The 22,719-nt window shown below is 48.7% G+C and overlaps 1 protein-coding gene across 1 annotated transcript in view; it reads left to right on the top strand.

Moving 5' to 3' along the window:
• Positions 1-22,719, top strand: part of CAMTA1 (calmodulin binding transcription activator 1) — a 1,228,941-nt gene that overhangs the window by 1,122,093 nt on the left and 84,129 nt on the right. Inside the window, exons 9-10 of the mRNA XM_019541692.1 lie at positions 8,292-8,418; positions 10,099-10,233. Of these exons, the coding sequence (XP_019397237.1) occupies positions 8,292-8,418; positions 10,099-10,233 (262 nt within the window). The remainder of the gene's footprint in view (positions 1-8,291; positions 8,419-10,098; positions 10,234-22,719) is intronic.

Below are 22,719 nucleotides of genomic sequence, written 5' to 3'. Positions count from 1 at the left end.
CTAACCCAAAGCACTTCAGAGTGCCCCTCCCCTGACTCTTTGCTAATTAACGAGGATGTGTATTCCTCCTTAATATAGAGCGCCATGCCCCCACCTCTCTTTCCTATCCTGTCCTTCCTGTACAGCCTATAGCCCTTGACATTGACCGCCCAATCATGCGTTTCATCCCACCACGTTTCTGTAATCCACTATGTCCAGGCTGGTGTCAGCCAGCAGGAGGGTGAGGTTGTATTCGTATTTTTGATTATTCTTCCTGAGGTGTAACACCTTGTATTTGTCAGCATTAAATTTCATCCTATTAGCTTCAGCTGAGCTTTTCAATCTGTCAGGGCCCTTCTGAATTGCACTCCTGTCCTCCAGTGTGTTCCTAGTCTTCCCAGTTTCATATAATCTGCAGACTTGCTCAGTAAGGTCTCTGCCAACATCCAGATCATTAATAAACATGTCAAACAGCACTGGGCCCAGGACAGACCCTTGTGGGACTCCACTCCAAGCCTTCTGCCATTTTGACATGGATCCATTTATAATGGCCCATTTAGGACCCATTAGAAAGAGTCTGTTGCTGTCACACACTTCTGCCCAGGTAATGGAGCCCATACAGCTCAGGGATTCCTGCATGTCACAAATTCCACCTGATAGTGTGTCTGAGGGCATTAGGGAAGGCTCCAAGGCTAGGTTCTGTGGAGGTTCCCTTGGCCATGGTAGAAGTTGGCAGTTTGCTCCTCATTGTATGCAGGTGTTTCTGACATGACACAGACAGGTGTGCTGTGCAGTCCTTGCGTTGGGACCCAACTACTTTCTTTGCCAGAACTAGCCCCTGATACCAGTCTTTCTGGTGTGATTTACACCCTTCCTTTTCCTATCTCCTAGCTGCTGTAAACACTGCAGTAAAGTATTCTGTACTGTGCACTTCACATCAACAGTAGTTGTAGAAACAAATTTTCATTTTAAACTCTCAAAAGGATCAGAAAAGCTGCAAGACAAATTTTCTGCATCTGCTAAACAAGTTCTTCCTGTGGCCCTTGGAGACTCTTAGAACTTGGGGACACTTTTACATGTTTGGGGGTGGGGAAGGGAGGAGGAACGGGGCGGTGCCTTAATTAGAGTGGCTCTAAGAGTCACTCTAACTAAAGCACCCGCAGTGTCTTATATATCAGCGTCCCTGTGCTTCAAAATAGCGGCGGGAGAGCTTGAACTCTAGTTTGTTTGATAGCTTTAGTTCAAGTGCTTCTGCCACCATTTTGAAGTGTGGGGACGCTGATACATGAGACGCACAAGGCTACTGGAGCACAGTAATTACCACACTCCAGCAGACTCAGTCAAGTCTGCTGTGACATGCTGGAATTACAGGCCAATACAGGCACCCTGGGATGGCTGAGCACTTCTGCAGCTGCTTCAGTTTTGTTGCACCATATGGTCTGCAGTTCCTGCTTGTGTAGAAGTGAGTTCTGGCATCTGGGAATGCAGCTATACTTCTCTGCATGGTAATATTGTCCAGTTCAGCTGTAGCTCTGTATGGTAGCAGAGAGCCTGCTGCAAAGTCTAGGGCAGGTGGCTTCCCATTTAAATAAATGGATTGGTCTCAATAATGTAGCTGAGTTAAAAATCCTCTGATATCTCTCTCTGCCATTCCAACATACACTACCCTTCCTGGCACATCAGTCAAGGGCCTTGGTATGATCACTTGGAAAATGGCTGAAGTTGGTCTGGCTGGTTCCTCTGGGAACCTGGAGAGCCAGGGAAATCCCTATGGGAACTGTGTGCACACTGGGCATTCAGGGGGTTCAATTCCAGGGGCATGACTGCCACCCCTGGAGCCCCCTCAGCCCTTGTCTTGTCTGTCTCTCTTTGGGCACTCTCCCCTTCCCACCTGCTATTCTTTGATGAAATGTTACTTTCAGAAAAGGGAGGCTGCCCCAGGGTTTTTTAAGTAAGATTTCCTTATGAGCATTAGTATCACTGCTCATTGCTTTAAGGGCTCATTATGTGTGTACAACCCCTCTTTCACCATGTTCATGCCTCCATGGATGAAATTCATTCCAGGTGATGTGCTCCTCCTGGGATACAGGCTTTCAGCTCCAGTCCTCATCCCTCCTGGGCTAGGGCCTCCTTGGCGCTCTCAGATTTGCTAGCATCCTCTGGCTGTGACCTCTAGTTTTTGGCCTCTCTTTCTGAGTGCTGGCCCTGCTGCTAGGCTATTGGAGACTCCTGGGTTCCCCTGGCCTGGCCAGTCTCTGACTATGGTCCTCCTCACCCTTCAGCCCATCTCTGAACCCTGCTCCTGCTCCTTGGCTATTAAGACCTTTGTATTCCCTGGCCCTATTGACATTTGCCCCTCCTGGGCTATAGACCTCTGGGCTCCCTGACCTTGCCCCCTCCTGAGTTACAAATCTCTGGGCTCTCTGGTCCTCTGGCCCCTCCCTTCCTTCTGAGCCAACTGGGATCTTCTTACCTCCCTTCCACAAACCACCATAGTTGCTTACCCCCAGCTCGGATGTTACCCAGGAGCTCCTATCCCCGTAGCTTTCAGGGCTAGACTCCTTAGCTAGCTCAGGCCCTGGGGTTATATGCTTCAAACCCAGCTCCCTTCTAGTCAGGTGACTCTCCAATTGTCCACTGCCACACCTGCACCCTTGTAAAATGACAGGCACACTAAGCACCCTCTCACAGGTCCCAAAAGATGTTTCAGAACCTGCTCCACAGCAAAGACGAAGACCTTTGAAGAACACCAGAAGGTGACGGCCCTGGGTCAGTATAAGCTCTTGCTCCTTTTCAGCAATGAATTCTTTCCAAATTTCTCTCCACCCAAACTGGCTTTGCAAAATCCATGAAGAAGACAGCCAGAGTGTCTGCCACGGCAGGCCCAACAGCCAGAGGAACAAATAGGAGAGACAAAATGAGAAGAATCCTCCCATCCAACTGCATTTAGAGAGGGGAAAACACGAGTAACTGAGCTCCCATTTCCAGCCTTAGGGCCTCTCTTGCAGTTTGCCACCAGAGGGCAGCACAGGAGCAGTGAAAAAAGGTTTCTCTTTGGGAAATATACAGTTAGCAGTATTAGTCTGAAGTCATGCAGAAGGCAGGGTAGATTTGGTAGCGTCCCTGCGCATCAGGTAACTTGGAGGAGGTCTTTGCTTTCAGGGGGCTTTTTCTGATCCCTACTGTGCTGGGTAGAGCTGAGGCATGCTTCCCAAATGGAGACACTGATGTCCAGCTTTGTTTCCCTGTTCAGCAGAATCCAGAATCATTGGATTGTCAACAGAGTGGGCCATAAGTGCCTGGCCTTGACAGCAGGCAGCTGTGCACAGTCTACCCTAGAGGCAGGGTCTTTCATGATATTCTGCTAATATAAAGCAGCTACTGAGAACCTGCTTATTGCTGTTTTACACCCAAAGCCAGGAAAGGGAATGGTGCTAATCTGGCTGAGGTAGGACATGCTAGTATTGAGAGAGGAGATATCCAAGGAAAAGATTTCATGGATCCATGCATGTTACTGCACAGAAGCCTTAGCATGCTGCTCTGCCTGTCAGGGAGCCAGTTATAGTTGTACAGGAAGCCTGGCTGCTTTCAGTTTTCAGCAGTCCTTGTATCATTTTCTTGCAAAGATGGATGCCTTGCAGAATAAACCCTTTGGACAACTGATCATTTGAACACTCCAGAGCTGCTGATCTTCCTGAAACTTCCCAGGAAGCAAAGATCAAATTCAAATACCCCTGCACTTTGTTCTTAAGGCTGAGAATGTTTTGTGTACAAGCACCCCAGATGTCCAAGCAACAGAAGACAGTTTCTGGTTCACATAACCCTGCTCTAAGCCATACTGGCATATAGGCCAGCTGAAGCTGTTGGGGATACTGTGTAAATTAGTGCCTTCATCTGTGCCTACAGAGCAGTCTAACTTAGTGTACCTATTGTGGAGTACTTAAGTCCCAGGCTGCAATATGGGGCTCCAGCACAAACATGCAACACATATATCTCCCCCAAACAGCTTGCCACGTACCTGACTACTGCTTGCTGGGGGAAGTCCAGCTTCTGATCCAGTGGTTTGTAAGGTGCTGGGTAAGCTACCCAACTGGAAGGACAAACAGCTGCATCACTTTCACTAGCACTCAGATAAAGCATGCCCATCCTAGCCACCTCAAAGGAAAATGCTGTGTTGTATGCTGAAAAGTATTGTTTTTCCAAACCTGACTCTGGTCCAGTCTGCCTGGCCTTCATAACAAAGTCTGCACTTGATGGGCTAGCACTGGGATCCAGGGGAGCTCTGCTGGCTGGACATGTCCCTTGGATAAATCTGACTTCCCAGCTCTTAGCTGCAGTGAGTGCCTCTTGCAATGTACTAATTAGCCACTGGATGTAGGGCTGTGCGAAATAGCACCATTTTGTTTTGACTTCTGTTTTGCCATTTCAAAGGGACAGTGTTTTGTTTCGCTGTTTCGAAGCACGGTTCCATTTCATTTTGTCAAAACCTTTTTGCTGTTTCAACACTGTTTCGATGTGTTTAAATGTTTTGCCCATAGGCTATAATGGGAAATCATGAAAATGCCTATAACTTTGTCATTTCATGCCTGATTTGGATGAGAAATTGCAGGGATGGTAGCCCCTTCTGAGGGCATGAAGTCTGCCAAGTTTAAAGGAGATAGGTGCAGGGGTTTTTGTGAACTGCACCTCACACTGTTCAAAGCAAAGCTCGTATCACTTGCTGGCAGTGACAGCATGCTGCCTTTCTGTATGCAAAGCTGGGGGCCAGCTTCCCCTGGGAGGAGTCCAGCACAGCCCCACAGCCCTACGGGGGGACACGGGCCCCCAGATCCGTGTGCAGGATGACAGCAGGCTGCTGCTGCTGTCTGGGGCCAGCACCAGTGCTGGGTTCTTCCCAGCACTCAGTGCGGGCTGCGCTGGGGAGACTTAGGTGCTGCGCTGGCCCCAGCTGGCAGCAGCAGCATGCTATCATCACATGCTCTGCAGCCGGTGAGTCCAGAGCTTTAAAAACCACCAAACAAACTTTGCACTCACTGGCTCTGGCAGCAATGACTGGGGCCTCTGGGGGCTCATGGCAGAGCCCCCCCACCTGGCACCTGTGTGGCAGCTGTCCCATGGCGCAGGTGCAGCGTGGCTTGGCAGGATGCCGCATGCGGTCCATGAGCTGGGGCGGACCCACCTGTAAGCCAGAGTACCTAGTTCAATTCCCCAGACCTCTGATCATTCCCTTAGCTATTCCCGAGGGAGCACAGGCCCCCAGACCTGTGCACAGGATTTCAGGGGAAATAGCCCAGAGCCGCTGCCATCACCAGCTGGCAGCAGCAGCCTGCTGTCACCCTGCATCATCAAGGGGCTTGTGCCCCTTGGGAAAAGCAGGAGAAAGCAATCAGAGAGCTGGAGGAAAGATCAGGGAGCTGGGAATCTAATCTGGAACTGGGGGAATGTTCAGGGACCCAAACATTCCCCTAGCTTCCAGTTCAATTCCCCAGCCCCCAGCTCAATCCTTCAGTCCCTGGTTCACTTCCCCCAGCTCTTCCTGGCGGGGTTCAGGCCCCTGATCTGCATGCCAGGTTTCAGCAGGCTGCTGCTGCAGGCTGGGGCCAGTGGCAGCACCACAGTCTTCACAGCGCTTGTTGCAAGCTTAACAGAATAGCTGCCGCTGGCCCCAGTCTGCAGCAGCAGCCTGCTGAAACCCTGCACGCAGATCAGGGGCCCACGTCCCCCCCAGGAAGAGCTGGGGAAGTGATCAGAGAGCTGGGGAATTGAATTGGGAGCTAGATATCAATATCAGAGTAGTCCTTCCCCCTCTTCCCCTCTCCCTCTTCTTAGTTTCTGTTAGCTGCAAGGAAGCCCAGCTTCAAAACTTTCAAAATGTTTTGAGCACCCTCGTTTCGTTTCATTTTGATTTCACTGTTTCGAGGTTGAAACATCTTTGAAATGAAACATCCATCGAAATTTCTCACAGTCCTAACTGGATGTCACTGTAACTGCTTGCAAGTGGAGCTGAACCTTGCCATTGCTTGATAGCACAGTGAATTGGACTCAGCAAACAGGTTCTGTGTATGGTGAGTGCTGGATGGGGGCTGGTGCCGTAGGCACATTTTCAGTCCTGCTGGGACAGGTGGTAGTATTCTTTTGCCTCTCTACTTCCCTTCTCTGTCCCCTGCTCCAGCCACCTCACTTTACCTGGTGTCAGCAGTGTTCTTTTCATGCCAGAATACACTTGAGGGTTACTGAGCCTGGGATGGAAAAGCAGGGCCTGTGATGGGCCAGTATGGGGTGCTCCTGTGTTGAGCCACCCACCTCACTGCACCTGACTACCTTCCAGGCTCCAAGTGCCTCCCTGGGGGCACCTCATGTCTGGCTGACCCCCTTCTTAGACCCCACCCGCAAGCTGCCACCACCCAGAGTCTGGAATGATCATGGACCTGCGCCCTCTGGGAAACACAGACCTAGTTGTTCTTGAGGGTACTTGACTCACTACAAGAACTCAGGGTGCGTCCCTCAGTCTGATGCACAAATAGTGGTCTCCCTTAGTCAGCTGAATCAAGGGAACCCCAAGGCATAATCTAGACCTTCTCCCAATAAGTCTCCCACACTAGGTACAAAGGAGAACTTTATTGGTTACAAGGTGTAGGTTTGGAGTAGGGTACAGGGTAGAGCAATATCAGAGAAATACCTTAGAGCAAACAGTGGCATGCATGGTAGCCTTTGATCATGCATCTGAGTTACTGCAAGCTATATATCTAGTTAGCTCTCAGGTAGCTTACTCATAAGTATCATCCAGAGGGAGATGGAGATTCCCTCTGAAGGCAAACAGTTCATTGATCATAAGTTTCGAGAGAGAGAGAGTTTCAGATGGTCCAGCTTTTCTCTGAGTTTTCATCATGGTTACTGCTCCTCCTCCTGGGGAGTCCTTCACTTATATAGCCCTTATGACCTCATTTAACTGATCCAGTGAAGGCCAGCAACTGTTGGCTGCCAGCCAACCAATTTGAATTGCATCACTGGTTGCTGGGTAGACTGGCAGGGTCTTTAGCCCCCTTCCTTGAGATCCTTCTTCACTCTTCTCTTTGTCCACTTTCCTTTTCCTCTCTTTGGTCTCGAAGCAGTGTTTGCCAGAACTCATTTCCATAGTTCATCAGCCGTCAATTTATTGAAGAAACTGCTTTGCTTGCTTTATTGTACAGTCACTCTGCATGGAGCAGAAATGTAACAGTATGTCTGCAGTGCCTGTGCTAGGTTCGTAGCAGTCCTTCCCAGTCATGCTGGCATTGCTTAGGGCAGTAGGGAGTTTAAGCCCCCCACCCAGGTATGTGTGGCCAGTCATGTAGGCAGAGGGAGCAGGTATCCCCCCCCCCAGGAATGTATCCAGTTCAGGTTACAACACAGGGTTACCTGAAGAGATCGGGAAGAGGTGCTTGCCCTTTGCAGTGACCATAGTAACCAAACTGTCAGATAGCAGAGTTTGGGGAGAGACAGAGATGGTATTCTGCCCCAGGGCCATACCATGTACTCACCAAAGACCTTGCAATCTCCATAGCACTGAGGGTTCTGGGTAGCAAGTTTGCCATCCTTTCTGCTGAACTCCACATTCAGAGACCTAGAAATGTGGTGCTGCAAATCTAGAAAAAACCCACAGCATTCCCTGGAGAGACGGTCAAACAGAACAGACTCCCAAGTCGGGAGGTGGATTTTTGTGTCTTAACTTTAAGATTGTAACTCTGGGTTCACACAGCTTCTTGCAGGGAAGTTCCCTTTGGGTTTCTGAAATGTTGGCACTGGTGCTGGCTGCTACAACACCTATGATGAGAGAGACTGATCCCATCACACCAACTCTGGGCACCTTCCTCAGCTGGCCACTTGTTCTCACTTTCTCTCTGCAGGCAGGCTGTTGTCAGAGTGCAACAATGGATGTCCCTGGGGGCTGGCTGGTAGGGCAGGGCTGGATTGGGCCCAAGGTAGTGCAACACAGTGCCAGGCTGTATGTGCTGGAGAGGGGGTAGGAGGCAGAAGGGCAGGAAAGGGCCCTGGTGTAAGTTTCAAAGGCCTCAGAGTTCTGTGGATACCATGCTACAAAGGCTTAAGGCCATGGAAGGGCAGCGTTGCCCAAGAGCAGTGTCTGTGGCAGAGGACTTTTCTGGTTGCTGGTCAACACTACTGAGAGCAAAGGCTGTTCATCAGCTTGGTGCAAGGATACTGCTTCCTTGCTTTGGTGCTCTTCTTCTGGCCCCAAGTTCCAAGGCAAGGTGCATGTGCACCCAGGGAGGGCTCCTTTTATAATACTGTGTCCTTTCTTCCTTCCCTTGCAGGGGGGAGTGAAAGTCCTAATCACTGGCCCATGGCAAGAGGCTAACAGTAACTACAGCTGTCTGTTTGATCAGATCTCAGTGCCTGCATCTTTAATACAGCCAGGGGTGCTGCGCTGCTACTGCCCAGGTAAGGAACACCCCTGTCACATGCAGAGGCTGCTCCCTGAAGACCAGTTGTGCCAGCAGGGCAGTGAGCATTGGCCAGCCATGTTCCACATTCTCTACCATTCTTTGAGGCTCAGGGACAGTTGTGTGGCATCTCAGGCCACGAGCTGAATGCTGAGCATGCATGTGTGCACCACAGTCATATAGTATCATGCAGCAGTCAGCCAAGCCCAGAGTGTGATTGTAGAGCTTAATGACATGAACTGAAGAGGTGGCTGATGCTTGCCAGTGTAGTAGGGTGGGAGTGATGGGAAGCACACATGGGTCCCACTGCAAAGTAGCAGCCTTGCATGCATGATGCAGCAGCTCTGCCAAGATCCCTCTGAGCCGATATTCCAGGTAGTCCTTCCCATGCATGGGATTTGCCTGGTTCCGCCTGCAGGAAGCTTACACTACTGAGCTATCACAACTGGACAGAGCAGGCAGCAGCTGGTTGACAGCATAATGAGAACACTGAGCACAGTGATGCTCTTCTGGCTCTGGCAAGCTCTGCTGGTATGTTGTGTGCCACACTGACAGTGAAGGAGGTAACCCCTGCTCCTATGATGGGATAGGATGGGGAGCTTGGTGGCAGGGGTTGTTCTCAGGGAATGGTGGGGCCAGTAGCACCTTGTGTGCATGACCCTTGTGGAGGATCCTCCAAGAATGGCCCATTTGGCCCAGGGATGAGCGAGGACCCAGCAACAAGCCCCAGGATGTTGGCAATGGAGCTGCCTTGCCTTTGGCCTTTGGTACATCTGCTGCTATAGGTCAACAGATAGATGGGCAGGCACATGGACCAATCCCACAAGAAAGATTTCCACCCTTACCCCAAAAGACTCTGTTTAGTTATTTCCATCTGTAAATCCTTTGAGAAGGAGCTGCTGTTTCACCCATCTGGGGTCTAGTATTGGCCTGGGGCTCTTTCCCTTTGGCTTCATCCTTGCAATAGTGTTTATTTTACAAGTCCATCACAGGCTTCAGTGGGGGGAGATAATTGAGAAGTTTGTGAGCTTCATAGCTATAAGATGTTCCCCCATAGGAACCAGCAAGCATTTACTGACCAGTGTGATCACTAATGAATGATCAAGTTTGTATTGACTTGTTTTACAATCAGTCAGCCCATTATACATTAGTATAGGGAACCACGAAGTAAGAAGGTACCAACAGATGCAGCCTCTGCAGGGATCCACGCTGTGTCACTGCATCTCTCTTAATGTGATCTGGAGGTCAAAAGGTGGCAGGAACCTTTAGGAAAACTCCAGTTGGTGATGGCTTATGGAGTGGCAGTGGCTGACATTTAGGAGGATACGTTGCATCTTCAAAACACTGGAGCTTAGTATTTAGCTTGATATGCATCAAAAATAACTTCATGGTGGTTCCAGAGGAACGAATCCTGAGTTGCCTGATCTTTTAAGGCTGGTCTTGGCCCTCTGCCAGCAGTCCATCCGTTTAGTTTAGCAGCTTCCAGGATGTCCCTATTGTTAAAATGCTGATCATGCAGCTCTGATTTTCCACCTGTCTAGGCAGAGAAGTACTTTGTTCTGAAAAGCCTGCTCTGTACTCACCCTGTCCTTTGGTGGGGGAGATGATCTGGAGAGGGAGTCACTTTGTGCCTTCCTGTAGCAAGCCCTATGTTCTGATACCTGTTCTCTGTTCCTAGCTCATGACACTGGACTTGTGACCCTGCAAGTTGCTTTCAACAATCAGATCATCTCCAACTCGGTGGTGTTTGAATATAAAGCCAGAGCTTTGCCAACCCTGCCTTCCTCCCAGCATGACTGGCTCTCTCTGGATGGTAAGTGCCACATGTCTTGCCATGCTCGCGGGGGCCCAGGCACCATGGGCTGCAGCAAGCCCTTTCATGAGGAGCAGGCCAGCCCCAGCCATGCTCAGGGCTGGCTGTTCTCCTTGGGTCATTCCACTTGAGAGACCTCTTGGGGAAACATCTTGCTTGCACTCTGGTATGAACACAAGTCTGAACTGTGTGGCCTGTGGCCTCAACTCTGCCCTGTTTGCTGAGGAGGGAAGAAAGAGAGACCTGGAAATCTGACTTTGCTGCATGAGGGCCAGCCTCCACCTCACCCACTTTCTCTGCTGTTAGTACACCTGACTCCAGCTAGAACGGGAAATGGCTTACCGTTCTCTTTGGCCCCTTTCAAAGTTGGAAAAACATACATTTAACTAAACAAAACAATGACAGAACAATGGTGAGGCAGTGCCCAGATGGAACCCCTGTGAGCAAAGGGCCAGTCTAGGCCTGTCAGGGCTGTCTGTAGCACAGATGGTGTCCAAACCTCTGTTTACTTGCTATGATGTGTTCAAGGGAGAAGGCAATGCTGGTGCCAGTGTCTGAGTCCAGTTCTCATGGCAACTTGTGAGATTCAAAGACGCTGAGGAAAAAGCCAGATCCAAGGTTACCTCTATTATTGCCAATAACAGTGGGGGCACTGGTGTCACTCTTCAGGTCCATCTGGCGGTCTGTGTTACTCAAAAATCCTTCTAATGAAAAGGCTGGGTCCTGTAGGCTGGGGCTAGAAGAAGTTCAGTGCAGGCCCAGATCCTTTTGTACCCAGGTTTTGGTGTGTGTAGTCTAGGAGCACCAAGATATTGCACACAGCTAGGAGGAGCTCTGAGAGAACTGTCCAAGCAAGCAGAAAGGTTTACAGCTGTCTTTAAGTTGACCCAGAGAACAACAGTTCCGCCGGCTGGTTTCAGATATTTGTGCAGGGTATTGGCTGATGAAGTCGATTGGGTTTTCTCTTTGGTTAAGCATTAGGCAAGCTGCCAGTGTTAATAAATTGGAAGCCACTAATTTTCTTTCTTGTCTCTGGCTGCCAAAAATATGTGCCTTCTACCTAAGGCCTTGGGGGCCCATGGAAAATAGCTGATTTGTGTTAGCAGCCATGACAGTCCAGAAGGGGACCTGCATTACTGTTTTTTGCCTGCACATTACAAAGCAGACTGTGTAGCAGGTCCTAGCCCAAGGGCAATCGTAATGTCCCTTGATGTCCTAGTAACTTCTGTCACACTCCAGGTCCTTGGGCACCCTTCCTTTTCTAACTCATCTGCCATGCCTTGATGGAATTTATAGCATTGGAGGAGGCTGCCTCAGTCCTTCAACTGTACTGTGCTGCATGTGCCCAACTGGCAGCACTCTTGACCTCGATTTAGCAGCAGTAAATCACCTTAGAGGCATTAATCATGTCTTCCAGCTTCCCTAGCCATACCCATGCCTCCCAGGTGTCACTCAGCATTGATTTGGAGGGTACAGACTCTGTCCAGCCCAGCAGACTATGGTTTCCCCTCTCCTCAGAGACACTTGGCAGCTCATTTTATTTCCAATGATTTTTGTCCCTGGCTTGCATGGTGTGACCCTGGTATTTCCTGTTAGCAGCTAATGCTTGGTGGTTTCTCTCCTGACTCAGGGAGAGACTGTCCCAGTACGCTGCTGTGTGAAAGCCCTTCTGGGTAGGAGTGGGATTGTGAGGGGGACATGCAGTTTATGCCTCCAAGGACACTCAGAGCAACAGGGCAGGATCTCCTTTTTTATTGTTTCTTGGCCCCTGAAGTCTCAAGCACCGGGGTGGGTTTGTGAATGGGCAGCATGTTCACGGCAGGTGAACCTCTAGACAATGACAGGAGTGTGGGTAGCTAAGAGGCTTACCTGGCCATCAGGCTGCTCAGAGATAAGGGGCACCTGTGTCCAGCACCCTTCCCTCTCTCTTCCCCTCCCCTCCCTCCAAGTGCCCCCACAAAGGACAGCTCTGATGGTGGGAACGATTGGGAGGGCCCTGGTGGGCTTGTTCCCCAGGGCTAAGTACAGACAGTTAAAAAGCCTGAGGCTGAATTGATTCAGTATTTGTGGTCTAAATTGCAGAGATTAAATTGAAACAGTGGGGAGCAGACATTTACTTTTGATTCAGGAAATGCAGCCACATGCCTGTAGTGGCTCAGGCCAGAAGCTGGGGGCTGCTAGAGCATACCTCTCTGACCAGCATGGGCTGTGTGTGCGCTTCCTCCTCCTGCTGCCCCTGAGGTCTCTGGGATTTGCAGTCCAAAATTATAGCAGCAGGACTCTGCAGGGTTACCCATCACTTCTTCTTCCTGTTTCCAGGTGCCTCTGGGATTTGTAGTTCTCAGTTGCAGCCAGCAGTAAGTTTGAGTGGGGGAAGGGGTGTTTAACTCCCCCCTCTGGCCCCAGATCCCAGCCAGGGTTTGCTGGGGGGAGTCAGAGGGGGGAGGCAGGGGAGGGCAGTCCTCCTTCCCCCCCCCCTGCAGATTGGCCTGCATCCCCAGCCAGGCTTTCCCTCCCCCACCCCCTTGTCAGCCAGCCCTCACTGCTCCAGCTAGGTAGCAGAGGAGCGGGGTCAGCTCTGCTCTCTGGAGCAGCCACTGCAGCCCAACTCAGGGCTGCAAAGCATGCTGGGGGACTGTGATTTAACTTGAACAAGGAAGGGGTCTGGGACAGAAGTTTCATAAACTGGCTTTACTCAGATTGGTTAAGTCTGATACTGCATTCAGCCAGGTTTATCTTAAACCAGTTTCAGCCATTTTGAAACTGATTTATATGCACTGAGTTTCTGTTCTGTTACAGCAGGGGTTGTCAACCAGGGGCATGCATACCCCCAGGGGTACCTGGGAAGGTCCTAGGGCATACGCATGGGTGGGCAGGGATGGAATGCTGCACCCACCACCTTTTGCCACCACTTCCCAGGAGCAGAGCCGAGGGGGGTGGAGGGCAAGAGCAGCGGCACCTCTTTGTGGGCCACACAGGCGCTGCCCAGCCAGCCAACCATGGGTGGGGGGAACGTGCACCCCCCCCCACAACTGCTCCACACCCAGGGGTACACTTATTAAAAAAGGTTAAAAACCCATGTGTTACAGATTTAAATCAATTTCTGATTATTTAAAATGGTTTATGTGTCCTTAGCCCAGGAGTGCTGAAAAGAGATTCCTGTTCTGGCCAGGTAGGACAATGCTGTTGTGTCACCTCTGATATTCCTTGCTCTGTGATCACTGTATCATCATACACTAAGTAAATACTGATATCAGAGGTATGAGTCCTTGCCTGCAGGAAATGTTCAATTCATAGGCTGTTGGGAAATCCTGCCTTGCCAAGCAGGGTCAGTGCCAGCTTATGCTGGAAGCTCAGTCAACAGCCATTCACCATCTCTTCCTCACAGCCAGAGGGGGAGGACAGAGATGGAAATCCTGGTCATGTAGTTCCCTGGTCTGCTTGTGGATTCTGGGGCAGGAAGTATGGAAAATGGCCAGAGTGGCTGCAGATGCAGTTTTTTGTCCGGGTAGCTGGTTGCTGAGCCCAGGCTGCAGGTTAGGGGGCAAATGCTCAATTAGAACTCATTATGAAGTGCAAGTGTGTGTGATGTGGTGGTGGGAGGAGGAGGAGCAGGACTGCAGCACAGAACAAACTAGGACATTGCTAACAGCAAATAAGAAAAAGGACAGCTGCAATGCAGAGGCCCTTCAGGGGAAAAGATTGAATAATTATACAAACCATAGCTTATCAGAGGCCTCTGCCTTCATGTACTGTGCTCCAAATGCAGCAGAACATCAGTGTATTTAAAGGGCCAGCACATTTTCCCAGGGCTTCTGATAGCAAGCAAACACTGACTTACTCAAATAAGGGATACATCTGTGTGAATTGATTCCATGGATAGAACAAATTATGATTTCTTCTATGTGTTCTTTCTCCATTTACCTTAGTAGCACTGCTGTCAATCCTAGCCCTGCTATCATCTACTTTGTCTGTGGAAGGAGATTTTGAAGAGAACTGGTAACCTGGAACTCTTCACTGAATTTTAAAATCCTATTTGATTTTTCAAAACAATGCAGAGGAGAGTTTTGGTTGCACAACAGTATTTAAGGCCCTGTTAGACTTCATCTGCAGCAGCTGCTGGGGTCTTGGAGGCGAAGGTAGAGAAGGCAGAGTTAATAAAAACCTCTCACATCCCAGGTAACTCAAAGGGACAATCCGTTTCCAACTTAAATTTAGGCAAGCATCTTGGTTACAAGTAATTATTCACAACAAGCTTCCCTTGTTGTCAGCTTCATAACAACCAAACTTTCAGATAGCACTGTCAGAAGTGACTATCAGATTTCTTTCTCCTAAACATCCTGTGTTCATGTTGATTAAATCTAGGGAGAAAAAGGACAGATTTACCCAGAGAGTCTATTGTCACTGCAGTCCTGTGGATACCTGCAAACTAACACTGACTGCTTTTCTCTTGGAGAAAGCAACTTCTGGCCTGTGTCACAGACCAGAACCTGACAATCAAAATGATTCTGTGATTTGCTCTTGGTGATTTTGTTCCTCAGTACCATACATGGCACACTGACACTACCACATGGGCATTCAGTAAACAGCAAACTTGCAGCCTGCTCATCAGTGGACACAGTAAGAGCTCAAACAGGAAATTAAACATATGGACAGAACTTTGCTAGGGCCATCCCCATCAGTGATTTGCTGAAACTGAAAATACAGGTGAAGTTGCAACCCCTGTACCTGATGTCCCACGTTCAGCCTAAATGGGTTGTTAGCAGAGAAACCTCTGCATGTGGAAGTTAAAATCAACATGGAGAGAAATTGAACACAGATGGCTTCCTACAGTACCTGCTTCCTAGTAGACCCAGAAGACCCAGTAATAGTGCTCTGGCTAGGCAGGAGAGGGGCAGGGCCAACCCTGCTCTGTTCCAGCAGACAGCACCACATACAGCTGCAAAGCATCTGGGGTGCTGGGGAACTCTGGTGTAACTTAAACCAGGATGGGTCTGGGACAGACATTGCATAAACTGGTTTGACCCAAATCACTTAAGTCAGATACAACATTCAACCATGTTTATCTCAAACCAGTTTCAGCCATTTTCAAATTGGTTTATGTGCACTGAATGTCTGTTCTGTTACAGGTTTAAACCAGCTTCTGATCATGTAAACCAGCTTATGTGTAATGTCTGTCCCTAGCCGAAGTGTTGGGAAATATTCAGTATCACCTAGCAGGGTGAATGAGCAAAAAGGGCTCAGTGACTGCATCTGGCTTTCCCTTGCCCTGTCACCCCCTCACCTGCCATCAGGGCTCTAGTGTCCTGTGAGATTTCAAGGTTTTTTTCCAGATGGATGATCAGAGCCTGCAGTGAGGCATTTAGAACCACACACCTCTCTGTCAGCCATAGGGGAGACTTTGTTATCTCACAGCAGAACAAGATGTGGCACTCCTGAGCAGCTGTGCTGTGAAGTGTAATCTTCCTACTTTTAAAATTTTAAAACATTTTGTATAATTATGGCAAAGTTTTTTGATACCCCGAGAGAAAAAGGAGCATGCTATTACAACTGAGTAACTTGGCTTCAATTAAAAAAAATACTTAATGTGAGTTAATGTTTGGGGTAAAAATAGTTCCCCCAAAATTGTTCATGCCCTACAACCTGAGCTAATAACACTCTAAAGGTGCATGTGCCCAAAGAGCATCAGCCATCTCCGACTGGATACAGGCACCAGCAGACAATTTCACTTTTGTACATTCTAAATTTTGATTAGCTGAAGCAGCATCCTGTGATGAGTTAGTTGCATGCCATTTCCTGGGAACAGTGTATTGCAAGCCCTTGTTTGTACTGTGGATTCAGAGAAGGCCAGGGCAACCCAGATGCTTAGAAGCTCACTAAGCCCAAGAACATGGTGCAAATTCTGCAATAGCAGAGCATGCAGGGCATGACCTTTCTCTCCCTGTCTTCTCTATATATGGTGCTCATCACTATAATATTAACGCAGCTCCCGAGTACTTAAAAAGAAGGTGCAGAAACCGCATATCTCCTTGCTCCTTCACAACTCTAGGAACAAACTGTTTGTCCCACCACTATATTGGTGAAGGCCAAATGGGTCTGAAATAACAATGCAGCAAGATGACAACAATTTGTTTAGATACCACTACTGAGAACTTCCTCATGCAGGTGTTTTGCAAGGCCATGTCTTGGTCCAGCATATTGTTGTCCCAGCCCTCCAGGTTTACAGTGCCAATGCTTTCCTTTCACACTGTGTGCTATCTACCATTCAACATGTCCTAGACAGCTCTGGTGTGTGCAGCTTGCCCATGTCTAAGGTTAACAGCAGCACCTGTGAAAAAATGCAGTTCATCAGTGCATCTTTGCAGTGTCATGAGGCAGTTTTCTTCATCGTGACTGTAACATTGGCAAAGATCAGGACTAGCAAGGATTTTTGGACTGCCAGACCCCTTTCCTACAGTCTGTGGTGTCAGCCTCAGGACTGAAATATCTAATGCCCAGATTATGCAGAGGATTTAATTAATGAGCTCTATCTTTTCAGAGGAGGCCAGTGCTGCTGTAGGCTGACATAGGGCTGTTTGCACTAAGCAGAATCATAGAATGCATGTGCACCCCTAGCAACAGCAAAATGCAGCTGAGGATGAGTAAATGGGCAAGCTTCTTACCCCCAAGCCAAAGCTGTCCAGAATCTCTGGCCACAGGAGACTGTGGCAGAAGCTGGCTGCTGCAGGCTCTCACTCACGTGGTGCACATATGAGGCAAAGTACTACAGTTCCAACAGGAAGGGAGTTTGATAGAAGTTTGGAGTCCAGCGTTGTCGGGGGTGTGAAATGCTGGGGATCCATGCACTGGGGCAGTACCATCTCCAGGTTCTGTGCCAAGGACACAACCCCCTTGCAGGCACCTCAACAGGGAATGGCTCCCCAGAGGCCCTCTCTTTCCTGTCTCAAATTGAGACAAAAAGTTGAAACCTTAAAAAACCTATGTGAACCCAGAATCCAAGACAAGCCTGGATCAGAGGAGTTGAAATCTTGCAGTGCAGTAAATTCTGAAGAAGCCTTCTTTCAGTTTTGGCCTTTTTAATCTACTTTAATATAAACAATTTACAGTTTCACAAAGAACCATGGACGAGACTGGCACGTTGCTTTGAAGATGCTGTTATCCCATCTCCAAATACTCTTTGTCCAAAGCATTTTCCCATTGGGTGTTTCTGAACTACTCATCACTTGCCAAGGGTTTTGCAGCAGGAAATGAGCATTTCCCAACCTCCTGCCTAGCATGAATCTATAGCCCCACTGAGAAGGGAGGGCTGGGGGAGCCCCACATTCCTGCACCTCAAAGAGATGACAGATTAACTGCTTCTCATAGCCTGGGAAGTGCAAACAGGGAATGAGCTTTTGGGTTTCTCTTGCTAGGAATTTGTTGCTTTGGGATGACCACATGGAGGGGGGTTTCTCAGGAGGCAAATGGCAGGGTGTCAGTCTTCAGATTACATCAACCTGCACCCTGCCCCTCACATGTGTACACACATGCAGGTACACACACATGCATGTAGCAGGCATGTCTTCCTCACCCTGCAGATCCTCATATAGTCTCAGACATGGCGCCTGCCTTGTTAACACCAAGGCAGGTCTTCCTGTCTTTGCTTCCCATCCAGTCATTTAAATCATTATACTTTTTAAAAAAGGCAAAACCCTTTCTCTCCTCCAGAGGGCAGTTCTCCTTTGATCCCAATCTCTTCTGATAGGTACAGCAGCCTCTTTACCATCCTCCACTGAGCTCTGACATTCATCAAACCTCCCTGCTAACTGGAAAGCCAGCATGTGCCTCTCTCCCAAGTTCACTTCTCATTTGCTTCCTGCAGAGAAGTTCCATTAGGAAAGAAAAGATGTTTTGAGCTGGAAGACAGAGACAATCTAATGAGCTGACAACAGACAGATTAGAGGGATCTGTGATGCAGGTGCCTGAGGGAAACCATGGGTGTGACTCTCATGAGAAGCCTGCTGCATTTCAATCAGTGTAGTTATGGAGATGTGCCAAAGCAAAGGGAAAGACCATCTCCAACCCATGGTATAAGTGACTGCTCTTCCCCTGATGCTGCCATCTGAAGCAGAAGACAGACACTGCAGCTGGAGCAGGTGGGGACAAGTGTACAGTTGTCCAGGGGAAACCAGACAGGATCTTATACTAACTGGCAGGCAGCACAACAATCAATTGGCTAGGAGCTGGAAGGTGGCGGCGGGGGGGCATAACCAATACCTTGACTACATGGCATTGAGCCATACCATGGGCAGAGAACAGTACAGAGTCTCACTATAAGTTCCATGGTATCGTAAGAGATTTCTCTGGTGCTGCAGCCTTTGAAAGGAGCCTATGTTTTCCAGCAGTTGAACAAGCAACAGGAATTAAGGATACCTGGGCTAGATTCAATACAGGCTGGAAGTCTGATGGATGCAGGGGATGGCAGGGATTGTTGAGTACGACAGGGTCATCCTGTTGCCATACTTTTCCAAGGAACAGGTCTGTGACAGGGCTGGCTCTGGTGGGGGCAGTAGCATTATCCCAGTGGCCAGCTAACCTGCCCCACTTCAGCTCCTCCATACCACTGCTTGGTGTTTCACTTGCCATGCCTTGCTGGAATAAATACTCCTATGAGAGGCATTCCAAGCCTGGGAGTGGCATTTTTATTTACAGCACAACCTTGGTTTGCAGTTATCTTACTAGAACAGCAAGTCCCACAGAGCTTGACCAGTTCCAGCTACAGACCAACTACTGGGCCTAAATAGCTGCACCCAGGCCTCAATAGGCTGAGATTTTTCTTTTGAGTCCCTGGCTCCTCCCTTCATATTTGTCTCAACCTCAACACTCTCAGTCTTGGCCTACTTACTCTGGTTGCTACCTTCATACCCAGGCCCTTTTATTCTGGCCTTTGTTTCTTGGCAGCAGCCACTTTGCTGGGGCTTTAAGCCCCACAGTCTAGGTTCTAGCCCCTGGCACTCTGACCTTACAGGGTCAAACTTATTCTCCCTCTCTCAGTCCTTACTCCTCTATCTCTTTCTCTGGCCCCAGGCTTAAGAGGGGTTCAGCTCACAGGGCATTCTAAGGAATCTGCCACGTGACCACCATGCCTCCCCTCACAGCCATTTCCAATCCTTCAGTATTTACTGGCCTAACCACAATGAAATACAGCCTTCCCAGGTACACACAAAACAAAAAACAACATAAACTTAAACTTCCATCCTTCTGCATCAACGCAGAAGAAAAAAGAAAAACTTCTCCAACCTTGCACTCAGAGTTTCCCTTACTGTACTACAGTGATCTGTCTACAACTCTTGTAAATTTGGGTGTGCCTTTTATTCCAGTAAAATGCTTCCTTTCTGGCCAGCAGACCTATTACCCAGCCTGAGCACAGGGGTTTCTCATTAGTCCCTACAGCAGCCTGCTGCATCTGCCCTTTGGCTGTAATCTTTGCTTAATTCAATCTGCCTGGGGCAGGGTTACTGACAATTGCAGGCACTTTATCTTTTATCCTTTGCTGTTTGCCACCCAGGACTTCTCCCAAGTTGAATTTTTGTCTGCCCTCACACCTGTATTTGTTCTCCCTTGAGCCCTAAGCCACAAAACCCCTGCTCTTAAAGGGCCCCTGCTGGTTCTGTTTGCCCCACCATTTTCTAACAGGGCAAGAGTTCCCTGTTACAAGGCCCTGTAGGGTATAAATGCACCCAGTCCCAGGCAAGCAGAGAGGGAGTCAGTTTGCTATCTGCCAAAGAGCCCTTTTTGAAAGCAGGTCTCACAAGGTAAATAGTGGCCCCTACCTTCAGGGCTGGTTACTGTTTATTCAGAGTTTGCATCCTTCACATAGCCAGAACTGTAAGGGAAAGAGCAGCAGCTGCTCCTTTTACTGCTGGAATGGAGTAAAGGGACTGACAGGTAAATAAATGGCCTTCCAAGAGCCACAACAAGACTAAGAGGAATCATAACAACCACATAGAGCAGAATGCTAGTTCTGTGGCTGAAGATGGAGGGCAGGACCTGGGCCAGGGGCATCCTGCTGTGCAAGCCCTTCCTCCTTATGCAGTGAAGGGAGAGTAGGCCCCTGGTAAAATAAACATGTCCAACCCCTGTGCATGCAGAGGGCAATGCAGGACTAGCAGCCCCAGAATCTCACTGGCTTATGGGTGCACAGACTGGGGCTGTCAGCGATCTCCTTCAGCAGAAAGTGGGTGCTGGTTTTGGCTAAGCAATTCCCTTGATTCATGGGCAGTGGGGAGCTGGGGTGTGTGTCCCCTGCTCCAGATAAGGGATACTCATCCCACTGGGGAGTTCTGTTCCAGGCATCAGGCAGTGCTGTCAGGCTGGGGAGAGGTTGAAGCAGAGCAGCAAAAATGACAAAGTGGGTAAAGAGAAGGAACTGTTTGGAGAGAGTACTGGGGCACTAGGTCCATAGCACTACTTGGTCTGGTGACAGCTGAGGGACATGCCCTGAGAATCTGCAAGTGACAAAGGGAAACCAGTAGTGCAGACCTTAAGACTGTAACCGAAACAATGGTTTGAAGTGGAGCAAGGAACAGTTAAGCTAAGAACCAGGGGAAGACAGACCTGATGGTTGGGTTTGTTGGAGTTTTGAATAGTTTTTTTTAAAAGGAGTAGAATACCATTGCTTATGGCAAAGCCATGGCATGAATGCTTGGCAGACAGCCCTGCCTTAATCCCTGGGCACAGGTCTGGGCAGGGATTCCTGTTGCATTCTGTTCTGGGGCTCTGCTATCATGACAAATGACCTATGATTTGACTGCCTGAACTGTTCCCTGACCCCAGCATGCTCAGCTCCATACTCCTGTGATCTTTATGTCAGGAAGCCACCCCTTTCCTGTTCTCCCTAGGGCATACATAGCATCTACGGTCTGTCTGATCCTCACTGAAACAGGCAGTTGCTTTTGACCCATTATAATCCTCCTCAGTTTGTCTGGCTGGATACAAAACCCACAGCTTACTTAATTTCTAAACCAACATTTAGAGTAAAAGGTTTGTGTGTGTGGTTCCCCTTGTGTCCTTTGACTTTTATGCAAGAAGGATGTTCCTCATAGGAACTGACATATTTTCTGTAAATGATGCAGTTCATTATGGAGCCACTGCTAGCTGTGGTCTGGGACACTGTGATGCAATGTTTTTCTGCCTTTCTTTTTTGTATTCTTCTCTTATGTTGGGTCAGTCCATTTGGACATGTGGTATGTTTTGTTTGTGTTTCTGATAAGATCTGTAACTGTTTCTATTTCGTTAGTGATCTTTTGGGTCAGTCTGCATGGGGAGGCTATTTTTGGAAGCCTGTACCATCTATTTTACAATAGATGGTTGCTTTGACTGAGTGTTCTGAATTGTCTTTTTTTCTATTTTTATCACAAGGGCTATTTGGCAGTGTTGAGGCAGGGAGTGCTGTATTTCACTCTAGATTCTGGATTTCGTCTGGTAAGCTTGTCTTACCATAGGCAGACATTTGATTTCCTCTGGAGCTTCTGTGTTTATGCTCTGACTCATGACTAAACTATCCCTCTCTACTTAAAGAGGAGTTTTTTTGCTGGTGCTGATAGCACTTGCCTAATCCTTATTGGCGGTTCCCTTTTGGATTATCTCATATGATGCACATCACCTTCCTTGGAATGTGCATGGGGAAGCTTCACTCAGTAAGAGAACTACTAACATACATCACCTCTGCACCACAAACTCAGTGCCCCTGCTACTAAAGTCAGAGGGAATTATGGCATTGACATCTCTGGGAGCAGGCTGAACTCCAGAGCACCAAGGAGGATGCACCTGACACAAAAGCCTGATGGATTTCATCAAATGTAAGTGTGTCTGGCTGCACCTGTGAATATAAATGTTTGGTGGGTTCAGGTGAGCAGAAAGGATTGTAATGTATTGTTATTTTTAAAGCACTGCAGATATTTTCACCTCCTGTTCATGAATCATTCTCACTCATTTGAGCATGTCATGTACATGCAAGTTATGAAAAATTATATGGTAAGAATTACCAACAGAACCTTCCTCTAGACAGCTAGTGAATCCCAGGCAGTCTGCATGCTGGAGGCAAAAAAAGGCAGGGTTGGGGAAATGGGGAAGAAGTTGGATTTTGTGTGGTTGAAACAGAAAGGTGCCAGCAGCCCTTCTTCTAGAGTATATCCATAAGGCAGAGGCTGTGGACTCTACTTGTGGGACAGCAGGACAATAGAGTGCTTTTTATGGGGCTCAGCAGCTCATGGTATATGTAATTCCTTGCAGAAGATATCCAGGGGTTTTGTTTACACTAACACCAAAGGTCCTCATTAGCCTTATTGACCAAGTGGGCAAGCATGGTTAAGGCCAGCCAAGTTCAGTAGCCAGCAGCACACAAAGGAATGATGTGGCTGGCATTAGCCCTGGGTGCCTTTGACTCCCCAGCCTGCATGGTCAGGCACCTGCTAGGGGCACAACTGAAGCACAGCACACCTCTGG

Source organism: Crocodylus porosus, unplaced genomic scaffold (genome assembly GCF_001723895.1).
Source record: "Crocodylus porosus isolate Cpor-Errol unplaced genomic scaffold, CroPor_comp1, whole genome shotgun sequence".
Classification (NCBI taxonomy): Eukaryota; Metazoa; Chordata; order Crocodylia; family Crocodylidae; genus Crocodylus; species Crocodylus porosus.
Note: the sequence above shows the minus strand (reverse complement) of the source record. Positions and strands in the feature narration are given on the sequence as shown.